General features: G+C 32.8%; 1 protein-coding gene across 1 annotated transcript in view; it reads right to left on the bottom strand.

Moving 5' to 3' along the window:
• The window catches only part of LOC132552243 (intermembrane lipid transfer protein VPS13C-like), a 106,462-nt gene that overhangs the window by 61,786 nt on the left and 30,172 nt on the right, over positions 1 to 14,504 (bottom strand). Inside the window, exons 6-22 of the mRNA XM_060216399.1 lie at positions 12,138 to 12,395; positions 10,863 to 10,920; positions 10,625 to 10,746; positions 10,163 to 10,344; positions 9,560 to 9,704; positions 8,838 to 8,982; positions 8,451 to 8,545; positions 8,054 to 8,190; positions 7,628 to 7,719; positions 7,026 to 7,135; positions 6,758 to 6,901; positions 6,174 to 6,241; positions 5,488 to 5,657; positions 4,983 to 5,097; positions 4,352 to 4,499; positions 3,632 to 3,809; positions 2,997 to 3,063 (exon numbers count right to left, since the gene is read on the bottom strand). Coding sequence (XP_060072382.1) covers positions 2,997 to 3,063; positions 3,632 to 3,809; positions 4,352 to 4,499; positions 4,983 to 5,097; positions 5,488 to 5,657; positions 6,174 to 6,241; positions 6,758 to 6,901; positions 7,026 to 7,135; positions 7,628 to 7,719; positions 8,054 to 8,190; positions 8,451 to 8,545; positions 8,838 to 8,982; positions 9,560 to 9,704; positions 10,163 to 10,344; positions 10,625 to 10,746; positions 10,863 to 10,920; positions 12,138 to 12,395 — 2,234 coding nt within the window. The remainder of the gene's footprint in view (positions 1 to 2,996; positions 3,064 to 3,631; positions 3,810 to 4,351; positions 4,500 to 4,982; positions 5,098 to 5,487; positions 5,658 to 6,173; positions 6,242 to 6,757; positions 6,902 to 7,025; positions 7,136 to 7,627; positions 7,720 to 8,053; positions 8,191 to 8,450; positions 8,546 to 8,837; positions 8,983 to 9,559; positions 9,705 to 10,162; positions 10,345 to 10,624; positions 10,747 to 10,862; positions 10,921 to 12,137; positions 12,396 to 14,504) is intronic.

Raw genomic sequence — 14,504 nt, 5'->3', positions numbered from 1 at the left:
ACGAGACCAAGATTTGGATATTTTTTTTACAATTAAGAATGTACTCCTCCAAGAATTAAAAAATAAATTCAATATCAATTTTTCTCCTGATAATGGTTTTTTGAAAGGATTGATTTTGAAAAGTAAATTGAAAATAAAAGATAAATATGTTGCTGTACCACGTTTTCTGGTACAGGCATAAGAATATGTTACTGAAAATAATCTTAAATGTTTCAAAATGACATAAATCTTTAATTTGATCAAAAGTCCATAATTTTATGACGGTATTCATTTTATAGTGAATTATGTTTTGCTTCTGGTCAAAACATCAGACTAATACATCCTAAATTAACTTTGTCCTGTATACAGTATTTGTCGACAGTCAGCAGTATGCTGTACATCTTTGGCACAGATGATTGAAACCAACAAATTTTCTTCACATGGTAACAAAAAATGACCAGACTATTATGGAAATTTTACTATGAAAAGTCCTTTCTGTTCCAAAAATGTGTATCAGGAATTGGAATTTGAGTTTCCAGACTGTCAAGTACAATTAACATTACAGAACCCCGTTTCCCACCATTTGTGAGTTTACCGCACTCAGATGGTGTCTGGATTAATGCAGGTCAACTGTATGATATTTATAAATGTGTGTAAATTTCAAGTTCAGAATTCCTTTCAGTATCGTAAAACCCCTAAATTCTCTTCTCTTCTAAATTGTGAAACCAAGTTAATATTCCAATTTACCATGTTCTACAAATATCAACACATTTGTCATAAATCTATTTTTGTAGTTAAAATCTCACATATTTTACTTAACCATTAATTCAATCGGCTAATGAACAGCAGTGTTAACTAAATATCAATGAAACTTGAGAAAATAGCTGATTCAGCAAACGCTAATTGGAAAAATAAATTAGAATATTGTAAGCATATATATATCATTATTGAATGCTTCATTGCAATATTACAAAATGAACAATCATATAAATTATGAAATATATTCAAATAAGCGCTGCAAGAAACACAATACATAATGAATAGAATTTTAACAAAAATATTGAAATTATTAAGAAGATGTATAGAGTATCACACTAGAAAATAATAATATTGTGTACCATTTAAAGCATAACTAAACTCTCATAAAAATCAAGAAAATTGTAAAGATGGCAGCCTTTGGTTATAGAAGCAGACGGCCATTTACATACCTCGCCAACAAAAACCTGTCATAGTGTTAAAATAACAAACTCAAAATCCAAAATATCTTTTAAAGATAAGATCCATGCATTCTAAAATTATCTCATTTTTTTTAAAATTTGAAATCTCTGAAATGATGATGAAATTTAAGACACATTATATACAGTTTTCAATCAATATCAGTCTTCTTTCATTTTCTAATTAACTGCCATACTTAATATTTTATTCTTTTTTGTAACTTCTGTATCTGGTATAAAACAACAATGATGAACCACCACTTTACAGTGTACTGTCTGTCAGTATATACAAATACACTTTCTGAAGCAGAAATACAAATAACAATTTTCATCACTAAATTTTCAATGAACAAACACATGCATTTACATCAATGATAAAATCTGATACTTTCTTAACTAAGGTGGATATTTAAAGTTGTTGGATGCAAATTTTAAACGATCAATAAAATAACTAGCAAAAAAAAAAAAAAAAGAGAAAAAAACAGCAATTAAACACATGATATTTACAATATTTCCTTGTTTGGCTGAGGTAAATATTTCACAGACAGTGACTAAACATTATTCAAAATACAGAAAGTCCAGGAGGTCTACAATTTTCCTGTGGTTTATAGTAAGGAATTGGGCTTCTTATTAGACAACAAGCTAAGTAGGGAGGTGGGCTTTTCATAAGTCCAGGATACCAACATATTTATATCTGGCTTCAGGTAGGGGGTGGGCATATTCAACTACAATAAGCCCAGATGATATTATTACCTCTATCTTAAAGTAAGGAAGTGGACTTATTACTGGACAATAAGTCCAAGGAGCTTATCCATTACATCAGGCTTGCAGAAAGCAAGGGCATATTTAGGGATGATAAGCCCCAGAGGCCAACATATTCCCTTGGATAAAAAGTACAGAAGTGGGCATATTAAGAGAAGATACACCCAGGTGCCACTACTTTCTCCTGAATTAAAAGTACAAATGTGGGCATATTTAGAGATGATAAGTCCCAGGGGCAAACACATTACATCTGATTTAAAGTAAGGAGGTGGGCAACTTTAAGGACAATAAATCCATGGGGCCAACACATAACCTTTTGCTTGAAGTACAGAGGTAGGTATATTTAAGGGCAATAAGCTCATGGGGCCAACACATAACCTTTTGCTTGAAGTACAGAGGTAGGTATATTTAAGGGCAATAAGCCCATGAGGCCAACATATAACCTTTTGCTTGAAGTACAGAGGTAGGTATATTTAAGGGCAATAAGCTCATGGGGCCAACACATAACCTTATGCTTGAAGTACAGAGGTAGATATATTTAAGGACAATAAGCCCATGGGGCCAACACATAACCTTATGCTGGAAGTACAGAGGTAGATATATTTAAGGACAATAAGCCCATGGGGCCAACACATAACATTTTGCTTGAAGTACAGAGGTAGGTATATTTAAGGGCAATAAGCCCATAGGGCCAAGACATAACCTTATGCTGGAAGTACAGAGGTAGATATATTTAAGGACAATAAGCCCATGGGGCCAACACATAACCTTATGCTGGAAGTACAGAGGTAGATATAATTAAGGACAATAAGCCCATGGGGCCAACACATAACCTTTTGCTTGAAGTACAGAGGTGGACTTATTACAGACAATAAGCTAAGGGTCCAACAAATAAATTCTGACTTTAAGCAGAAATGAGGGCTTATTACTGGAAAATCAAATAGCATTTCTTGGTAACTCTACTGAATAATAAGAAACATGAATGGACTTATCAACAGGCATGGGCTTATTGGTGAATATTTACATAAGAAGAATACATACCTTGTCCATTTGTCCATCTCGTCTTCAGAGTCATCAGAAGCAGAGTAATAAGTGTCTGTGTCAGGTTCTGGAAAAGAAGTTCGAATCAGATCATCACATCAAAATTTCTGTAAAATATAGAGACTTGACCAAAAAATATAAAGGCTTGATGGGGATGGGGAGTGAGGGAGTGGGCAGTTACATACATAGCTGGGTGTGCAATGAAGGACTGAGTAAACAAAGAAAGAACAATGTCAATCAGGTATATTTTAGTGAAGACAGCAGTCCTGAATGAGGAGATATACAAGTGGTCCTTACAAGGGAACTACAAGTGGAGATAAATAAAAACAAACAAAAAATAACAAAGAATAGCAGAAAAACAACACAATTGTAGAAAAGACAGAACAGTGAGGGCTTCAGGTTTGGGAACACAGTGTCAGAAAGATCAGAGAGTGGGAGAGGATTGAAAGGGCATCCCTTTATTGTCCAAGTCAATCCTATTCACTTTATAAACTCCCTAGGTTGGAATAATTCTGAAGGAGAACTTTTTTAAGTAAACTCACCAACATCTAAAACTCTCGAGTAGTATAAGCCTATATATGTACTGGAGAACCGAGGACCTGAGTTTTATATCTTGTTCTGTCTATACTCTGTACCTGAATAAGTGCTCGTCCTGTTTCTTGGCTGAGCACTGTCCAGTGTACTGTGCAAGCTTTTGGCAACCGGTTCCTCTTGTATAGGCTCCGCCAGGTCAAGGGTAAGCCGACTAAGTATTGTCCTTCTCATTTTCTTCAACTGTTTGGAATTCATCTCTATCTGTATATGCCTCCAGTCCTAAAATGCAATGAACAGAATCTGCTTTTCATTTCGTACCATCAAAGGAAACACGAGAATCTTTTATTCTTTTGTGAAAAATGAAAGTGAGATTTGTTTGATTGGGTACTGCTTGCTTGTTGGATTCCTCTATTTGCCAAAAAACAGGGTGATTTTGAGACAATATTTGCTTTGGATAGCTAGTGGCTATTTCAATTAACAACATATAGGTGGCCTTCGACCAGTTATTTAACGCAATTAGGCTAAGATGTCAGACAGAAAGATACATTCAAGCACATAAGCACAGTGGGTTTTACTAGAGAAATTCAAATTGTTAAGGCTGAGAGAAAAGGAAACGAGAAACAGAATCTTGTACTTTTCTTGTTATCACATATCAGATTTCCTCAAACAGATGGAAATGAGGAAATCAAAATTTTACACTTCTTATAGCAGTATATGCTGGATTTTCATATGCTTAAAACCAAAGATTGAGAAAAATGAAATAAGACCAATTGTTTAATACCCTGACTATAAGTAGGCTAAATAGGAAAATAAATATAAACCGGTTGAGGTGGAGGAACATCCATAGCATCTATTGTACTGGTGGAAGTTGTCGGCACAGGGAAATTCCGCATAAAATTGTTCAAGGTCACAATCTGCACATCAGTCACGTTCAAGGTTAACGACTGCAGCATGGCATCAAATTTTTGTCTACAAGAAGTCATTGATAAATGATATTATCTGATATAATGGGGCAACTTCAATAATTACATTAGTTAATGATATAGAGATTCTGATGCCAACATTGACATTAATATCACTGGTGACATCATGATGACATTGACCATATCATTAGTGACATTATCAGTGACATCATCAGTGACATCATTCAGAACAGCAGACAGTGACATCATTAGTGACATCAACAGGGACATCATAAAAGACACTAATTAACTAAAATCATCAATTACATCATCTTGTGTGACATCATTAGCGCTATCATTAATTACCCTGTGAATGACATTGTGTGTGACATCATTAGCGATATCATTAGTGACACTGTGAATGACATTGTGTGTGACATCATTAGCGATATCATTAGTGACACTGTGAATGACATTGTGTGTGACATCATTAGCGATATCATTAGTGACACTGTGAATGACATTGTGTGTGACATTGTATAAGACTTACTGAGGCTGCTGGTTATTATTGAGGACACTTCTGTAGAATGCTATATCCAGTCCTGTACTGGGCAGGATGTGGAACTCGGAATTTGGATTTTTCTGAGCCATGTCCCATTCTTCCTCTAAACATAGTCATATAATCATGAACAAACAAGTGTTTTTTCTCTACTTAGTTGTCTTGGAATTGTTCCTCATGATACAAGAACTTAATTAGTAGATTAACCTATGATACCACAAAAGTACCAAAGCTACTTTGATGTGTTTGAACCCACGTCTACTGTTTATTGTTCAAACATAAGCCTAAGTTTGAAATTCAATTTCACACCCTTTTCCAAAATAATTGAAATTCTTGAAAATAAATGCACTCTTCATTTAAGAAACTGAATAAAACTACAAAATTGAAAGTTCATACACTTAGAAAAAAGAATTAACTTAATCTGCATATTTAGAAATAAAAAAGAATATCTATAGTTAAATATATCACTGAGTACCCTATTGTTTGTAACACCCACCAGAATCTGCAAGAAGCACCTTGACATCAGAGATTTTGAAGAGGAATTTGTCGTACAGGTGAGCCTGTAGCTCCGAGATTGTGGCATTGTGGAGTGGCATGTTCTCTTTCTGTAACAGGTCACTCTCAACAGTGAAGTTTCCGAGGTCACAAATCAGTAGGTTACCTCCCCTGTTGGAAAATCAACTTTAGTCCAATTCCATCTTTGGTTGATATCAATTTTGACCATATCATGGCATTTTTCCTGAGTTTACTTTTCAAGAATATAACAATTTACTAGATGTGGAAATACAATTATTTTGCCAACAGTTTCTTTGTTCAAGACAAAAGATACCTGCACAATTATTTAAAGACCTAGGTTGCTGATGTGAAAAAGTTACCCTTCACATAATGTCTACAATTTAGCAAGGAACAATTAATAAAAAAAGGAAAAGAAAACTAAACAAAATTACAGTAAAGGCTACAAGTTTTACTGTTTATCTGAGTTGATCTTTAAACCAACTTTTATATTATACTCCTGTAAAATTTAATTCTTATGAGATTTAAATTTTATGGTTTTACACTTTTTATTTTCTCTTGATTTCATGGATGAATCTTAACCATAAAATCTATTAACTTGTACTATCATCCTTTTTAATTATTATTTCTTATCTGTTACACGGTAACTCATACTGTGATTCAACTTACTGATGGAGAGTTCCTTTCTGGGGGATAACAATATATGGAGACTTCATGTGTACAGAAATATGGAATGTCTGAAAGTATATAAAAGTAAGTAATGAAATACCTTAAAATATACATATCAACATTAACGTCGGCAAAAACTCCTTAACATTTCATTAAAATCTATCAAAATCTCATTAAAATCTATTAAAATCTCATTAAAATTTTAATTGCAGATTTGTTAGTTAAACTCATTAACTGTTGCAAACAGTTTCAATACAGGTGCGAGGAAATTTCTTTTTTCAAAGAAGCAAAATTTTTCTCTTGAAGGATGGTAAAAAATATTGATAATTGGAATCTTGAATCAGAATATTGACGTATATGTCAGTTTGGAAATTTACCTGCTACCCTGAAAATCTTCTCTTGTCATGTCTATGATTTTTTCATATTGTTCATGTAGTACAATATCTGTCATGAACTTCCTTAATATGTGCTATTACAAAAACTGTAAAAACAAACTCTTTTTAGGCATTTTGTTCATGAAAATCAAATTTTCATTTTCATATCCCTAACGTGTTTCCAAAGTTTCGTGTCTAAATGTCACTTACAGATTGTTGTTCAATGGCGTAGAGCAGTGTGCTTCGACTGTACTCGACCATATCCATGAGTTTCTCCTTTGCGATAGCATTAATATCCACTTGTGGCGAGTCCATCGGTACTTGGAAGAACATGAGGACCTGGGAGACTGCATGCTTTTAAAATAAAACAAGATTACTGTACACAAAAACACAAAATGTCTCTAGCGTAATCAGTATATCAATGAAAGATGAACATGACGAGTTATTCTGGTTCAACAAGGCTGATGTTTTTTTATACCTGATCGTAAAAGATTTCAACTGGTCTGACATTGAGCTTCAGTGATTGGTCAGCATGAATGGACAATGGCCGAAGCTCGTAGTCCAGTGTAAACATCTGGTTGTCTGTGGCTGTAAAAAAAACAATAGAAAGCAATAAAATTGTTGTCAACAACATTGTTTACAGAATAAACATCCAATTAAAAAAAAAAGAATCTATAATATTAAATTTGGAAATATACCATGGAAAAAGGGAAGGTTTCTTTTGTCATTTTAATCATTATTTAAAATTTCAAAACAAGTAAGATTTTAGATATCTCTGAATTCACAGATATACTTACAATATATATTACTATTAGATGTCTCTATATATTACTAGATATACTTACAATATATAATACTATTTGATGACTCTATATATTAGATATACTTACAATATATATTACTATTTGATGACTATATTACTAGATATATACTAGATATACTTACAATATATATTACTACTTAGATATAGATATACTTACAATATATATTACTATATACTTACATATATATACTAGATATACTTATATATTACAATATATATATATATTACTATTAGATGTCTCTACTAGATATACTTACAATATATATTACTATTAGATGTCAGTAGAGACACCAGTTTGTAGTCCACTGAGGCACCCTCTATTGTGAAGCTCTCTGTGTGGCTCAACACTCTACAACAGCATAATATCATTAAAAATCCTCAACAAAACAATATGCAGTATAATTAAGGTATTCAAACCTTTTGGTCTAATGGTACTTTTCACTGATTAATTAATTGATGATGTCTGAAATCAATTTTTTATCAATGATAGCTGACAATTAATGTTATTTTTCATGGATCATCATGTTCATTGTTTAAAATATATTCTGTTTATTCTGTTGTGGCCCCATTCCCCTATCTGGTCCCTTTCCCCTTACCTGGCCCCATTCCCTCAAGGCTCCATCCCCTCTTACCTGGCCCCATTCCTCTTTGCCCCATTCCTTTTTTCCCTGATTTCCCCTTACCTGGCCCCATTCCCTCCTGGCCGGTTTTCGTACGATGTTAACATATCACTCAACGTCATCTTAAGAATAGGTTTACCATAGTTCTCCAAAGTGAGGCTTACATTCTTTAATCGCAGCTGCACCTTGTAGGCAATGTACTGGTAGAAAAATGAACAATAAACAACCAAATATCAATAATATGTTTGAAAATAATGACTTCTATTCTGTTGTTTCAAACATCAAATATTATCCACATTTCTTTTAATCTAGAAATACAAGGAAATTATCAAAATCTTATCAACAAGGAAAATAATTACCTGGTACATTTTTAAGAGGAAGTTGTTTTGCAAAACCTAAACATTACAACAGCTGTTTTAGAAGGATTTTTTTTCAACATACAACTCAAAAAATATTTTACCTCTTTTGGCATAGTATCTTTCTTGGAATTTTCATCATAACCAACACCCTGGTAAAGTTCTCGTCTCTCTTCATCAGAAAGACTTTGCAGCCAATCTGGAAAAAAGACAACCGGTTGAAAATTCATGTTTTAGAAAATAATTTCAGACACAAATATGCTTCCCAATATAATATATATATTTGAATCAAAATGAAGCCTAAAATCTCTTAACTTTTTCTACCTTAGCTGATCCACTAATTGAACGCTTAATTCAAGAAAAAAAAAATTTCCAAATATTACATTGACAAATCCCCATAATGAAACAATAACCTCTTCATCCTGATTATGATTTCCACTGGAGATATGACCTTTGACCTTACCCATTCCTATGTTGACCTCTGACCTTACCCTCTTCTGTGTTGACCTCTAGCTCAACTTCTGGTTCCACACTGCTGCCCCCTAGAATCCAACTGAACCAGCTCTCATTGGCCTTTTCTCGCTCCCGCGTCTCTTTAATCTTTTTTCGAGCACGATCAGGAGCTTCAGCAACGAACTGTGTGAGGGGGAAAATACATCATTCGTAAATCTTTATTTCAATAATAATATATATATGTATATAGATATCAATGTTTGTAATTCTCAAATTTCATATAAAAAGAAAATAAATGATTAATCAACTTAAAAGGGTTGCTATTTCTAGTTGATTATGTCTATAAAGGTATCACTGACAAGAAATATTACCTTCTCTGTTGCATTTGCACAATAATCATGAAAAGAAGTTCTACAGTTTCTTCACCAACTTAAAATCCACTATTTTTATGCAAATTAGTAAAATAATAACAAAGGGCAATAACTCTCCATATGGAATTGGATATTTTGGCAGTGTTTCCCCAGACAAATTTCTATTACAAATTTTGAAATGTGATGTAACAAGCACATGTATATGAAAATTCTATGAAAATAGCTATTTTGAATAAACTGAAACTATGAGACTTAAAATAATCCATGATGTGTCTTCCAAAATAATAATACAAAATTTCTGGAATTTTCAGACAATGGTAAGTAAAGTAATCCTCTCCATTGATGCTAGCAGGGAACATAATAATCGTAAAGAATCTAAGGCATTTGACCTGGAGTTTGGACTCTTCCCGTGCTTTTATGATGTTACAGAGGTCCATGTCTGCCTCCAGTTTCTTTAGATCCTCCTGTAGAGTCTTGTTGTCTGGGAATTCTAGGTGTGTCTTGTACATCTGACCATAACGTACTACTTTTTTCCTACGGAGAAAAAAAAATATCAAAATAAAATAAAATATTCATTATCTAATATTTGAAAATTATGCAAAACACACTTCTTTTAAAAGGTCTGATCAAATAAATAGACCCTTACGGTGAACACACAAGCTTTGAATTTGAAGTAAAAAAAAATGAAGAATTTTTTTAACACAACAACATGTATGATCCCTCTAACGAATGTAAATTTAAGCAATGGCATTAGTTTTGCAAAATAGGAAATATTTGATGTGACCTTGACTTTTATACCCCTAGATAGGCAATTTCCATGGTATTTGATAACCTGAATCATTGTTCATAAATGATTGATCTTAATTCATTTGCAAATGATGTTACTAGATTGATAACCCTGAAATCCATTAGTGTATACCACATAACATTAATTGCTATTGGCAGACAGCTCATGAAATGATCCAGAACCCATAAGAAGGGAGACAACTCACCTATGCTCCACAACCCTTGTCCAATTGTGCGGACGAATCCTTTCCTCTACAACTGAAGTATATGCATAGTGCCACCAAGCCTTTGGGTTAAAGCGCACTGGTGTGTTGGGATGGTATTTACGGTAACGCTTGTTGATTTGCACTCGACGACTTGCATCAATCCACTTCAGTAAATTCAGGTACTAAACAGTTAAAGAGAAAGCAATGACCATTAATTCAAAACAAGCTTCAACTTTAACCTCTTCAATTTCCAACAACTTACAATTTCATACATTTATTACAAGATATGTTACGAAATTTTTTTTTTTTTAGCCAAATGCACAGTTCCAAAACAGAAAATGTTAATTTGAAATAATATTACTGTACAAAAACAAATTCAAAATCTTAGTTATTAACCATGACCTTTACACTGAAAAATTGATCTTTCTTTTGACCTCTGACCTAATTACTACGTTAACTTACCTGATGTCTGGAGAAGAAACACATTATATCGGGGAGTGAGAATTCTACATAGATTCTTGGCATCACAAAGTTATCCTCATTGTTCATGATGACCTTGGCTTTGACTGTCACAGGACGAAGAACTGCAGGTAAAGGTCAAAGGTTACAGACATTTAACTAAGTAATGCCTACAAGAATAGTTTGGTATCAACAAAATTCTTTATCTAGATTTTCATTAAGAATGTTCAGAAAATCTTACTATGATTAAAGGACTCCTCTCGTATCCTGTTGGTTGTTATAGACTGTTTCAGCAGGTTCTGTAAGGGGAGATAATCAGACATAAGTTTACTAAAAATGAGGTTATAATCAAACATGTTATTTAAGAACAAGGAGATGATCAAACAGGCTTATAAAGGAAGGGAAGATAATCTTGCAAGTCAATAATAAAAGGGGAGATCATTCAACAAGTTATTCAAGAAATCAGAGTAATCATAAAGAAAGGGGAGATAATCAAACAATTTATTAAAGAAAGGGGAGAAAATAAGAAAAAATTGTTTACAGGATATAAACCAAATTTAGTACGAAAAGGGAGATAATAAAAAATTATTAAGAAAATGGAGATGAATAAGTTTTTTAAGAGAAGGGAGATAATCAAACATATCAATTGAAAATTTCATCACATTCTGCCATTATTTCATCATTCATGTTTTTCAATAAGATTTATTTCGCCTATTCATATATTTTCCCTCCCCTCTTACAATGTTCAATCACCTACTTCAGTTACATTGATTGAAGTATAAGTAAACTCACTCTAAGAGATTTTAATGTACATGTGTAGTGAATCTACAAGTTATGATGTGCCAGTCTATTTGACTATAGTTCAAGTAACAATTTCATTTTGAACAGACCTGAGTAACTACACATTGTTAATGTTTGCGCCATAATTTGGAAGCTCAGCAGTGATTGGTTTGTCTTTATCTGCCTAAGTAACCACATCAGATGGAAAAACCCAACTATCATAAATGGTTTAAGATTGAATTCCATAGTGTTACATGTAAAGTTTCTCTGATTTATATGTTTTTATCAGTTTAAAAAGCAAGGACTATCTTCAATGATATTGTCCTATAAAAGTATACCTATAAAATGCAGTACTGATAAAACACCGGTTTTGTTTTCAAATCATCTTCTCTCTGAAAATTTCTTTCTAAAATATCGTCTCGAAACAAAACCCACGCCAGTATTTATATTGTAATATTTTCAAAACATTTTCTCGCTAAAAATTAATTTCTGAAACATTTTCAGGTAATGACCATTTTCACAACATTTTCTAATTGAAAATCAATCAAAAGTATAATATCGAATAATTTTTAAGGGATTGAAAATCTGAATTTTCATAAAACCTTAAAATAGTATATAAATATATTCATAATCTATTAAATCTAATAATTCTTGATTTTAGGAGATAGATGTATGAAAATACGAAGTGATAAAGCATGTTTTATTTAAAAAAAAAAGAGTATGATTTCTTATCTACCTTCCACACATGTGACTGGAGTCGTTTTTTCTTGCCGACGAGGTCAGCTTCCTGTACATAATGGTTCCAGTAAACTGACAGGTCAGTAAGACTTCCCAGTTTGTGGAGTATGGTGGCCGAACTGTCGGCGTCCGAGTCCTCCCAGCGGTCATTGGTAGTGTGAACTGTGAAACTCTGCAGCATTGTGCCCACCGCGAAGGAATAATCCCCGTTAGTGATGGAATCTTCGTAACGAATGTGAACATTTCTAATGGTGATCTGTTGTAAAAATAACATTTTTGAGAATTTGCAAAAAACCATTACAGTATCTGTCCAGCCCTGTTTCAATTTACCAATTCTCTTGCAATACATCTGTTAAATACAAGTTGACTGGAAAAAATATTTTTTTTTTTTTTTTTTTTAACAAAAGGGATACAAACATGGAAATGGTGATTATAAGTCAAAATGCCAAGACAGATAATTGAGCTTTATGTTTTAATGATAAAATGAAGCATACAAAGTTTTAAAAAAATTGGTGGACAACCTAAACAAATCTCTTGACACAATTAATATGATGAAAAACAAAGGTCAATGACTTTTGAAAATATCATTGAATCACTATATTATTCACAAGAACACAATCTCAAGTTTTGCTTTTAAATCTGCCAAGTTTCAAGGAAGTGGGTTGAAAGCCGAGAGTGAAATATCTGGACAAGAAAAAATGGCTGGAAAATAATCAAAGGGCAATAACTCTTTCCAAAATTGTAAAATCACAATGGGAGTAATAAAAACATCTTTTCATGAAGAGGTTGTAAAGAATATCATGTTTCAGAAAAACTGGTGAAAACTGAGAAAGGATATTTCAAGAAAAAATGAAATGCTAGAAAAAGGGGCAATAACTCCTTCAAAAATGGCTAAATCAAACTGCTATGTACAAAAACACAATATCAAATTGTTTGAAAGAAATCAGTTAAAGATGAAAGAGCTCTCCAGACAAGAATGATATATGAAAACAACAATGGGCAGTAGCTCTCCCAAATATGGATGAATCAAACTGCCATATAGGAAAACACAACTTTATGTCACAGTAATTAAAAAGCCGACTAAGTTTGTAAAAGATCACTTGAAAAATATGGCATGAGATCTGTGGACAAATATAAGACTATAGGATGGACTATGCCATAGCATAACTTTGTATAACCTATTGCATGCAAAAGCATACTGTTTAATGAAATCATGATTAAATTTTCTCGACGATTCTAATTAACACAGTCTACAAAGCATTTTTATGTTTTTACCAATCAAAGCTACATCAACGGACGATATTGTATTAAAAATGTTTAAATTTTCATTATACATCTATAACCTAACCAACAGAATTTGATTGCTAGTCTGTAACAGTACTTAAATGTACTTGTGCCGATACTTAAACACAAATTAATAAGTCTTACACAACAATATCACCAACATAATGATTAAATATCTGGCTTCAGTTTATTTCATTTAGTGACATATATGCATTCAAATTATCTGGATAAATATAACATATGGCAGGTAATTTTTTTCTGTCCTTAATATTTGAGAGCTAATATTTCGTGACTTAAATTCTGGCCATTGACCATGATTTAGATACACTCAAAGTTGGCAACTTGTTGATGTTTAGAAATGTGTAATGAGATATGACTATATGAATAGACTGGTAGAAAGGTGAGTCATCATTAGATACACATGATTGAACAGATAATTGATCAGACAGTTTATCATCATATTTAAAATGTATCCACAAACAGGCAACCAGTTACACCAGTCAATATTTTTGGATACTTTCCATAGCAAAAGTAAGAATATTAACATTGAGTTGTAACAATGACTTACCTGTATGTCTGATATACTGTAACATTGAGCTGTAACAATGACTTACCTGTATGTCTGATATACTGTAACAATGACTTACCTGTATGTCCTGATATACTGTAACAATGACTTACCTGTAGGTCCTGATATATTGTAACAATGACTTACCTGTATGTCCTGATATACTGTAACAATGACTTACCTGTATATCCTGATAAACTGTAACATTGAGCTGTAACAATGACATACCTGTATGTCCTGATATACTGTAACAATGACCTACCTGTATGTCCTGATATATTGTAACAATGACTTACCTGTATATCATGATATACTGTAACAATGACTTACCTGTATATCCTGATATACTGTAACAATGACTTACCTGTTTATCCTGATATACTGTAACAATGACTTACCTGTATGTCCTGATATACTGTAACAATGACTTACCTGTATATCCTGATAAACTGTAACATTGAGCTGTAACAATGACATACCTGTATGTCCTGATATACTGTAACAATGACCTAC

This window comes from Ylistrum balloti, unplaced genomic scaffold (genome assembly GCF_031769215.1).
Source record: "Ylistrum balloti isolate Yb309-2 unplaced genomic scaffold, AGI_CSIRO_Ybal_v1 Utg369630, whole genome shotgun sequence".
NCBI lineage: Eukaryota > Metazoa > Mollusca > Bivalvia > Pectinida > Pectinidae > Ylistrum > Ylistrum balloti.
Note: the sequence above shows the minus strand (reverse complement) of the source record. Positions and strands in the feature narration are given on the sequence as shown.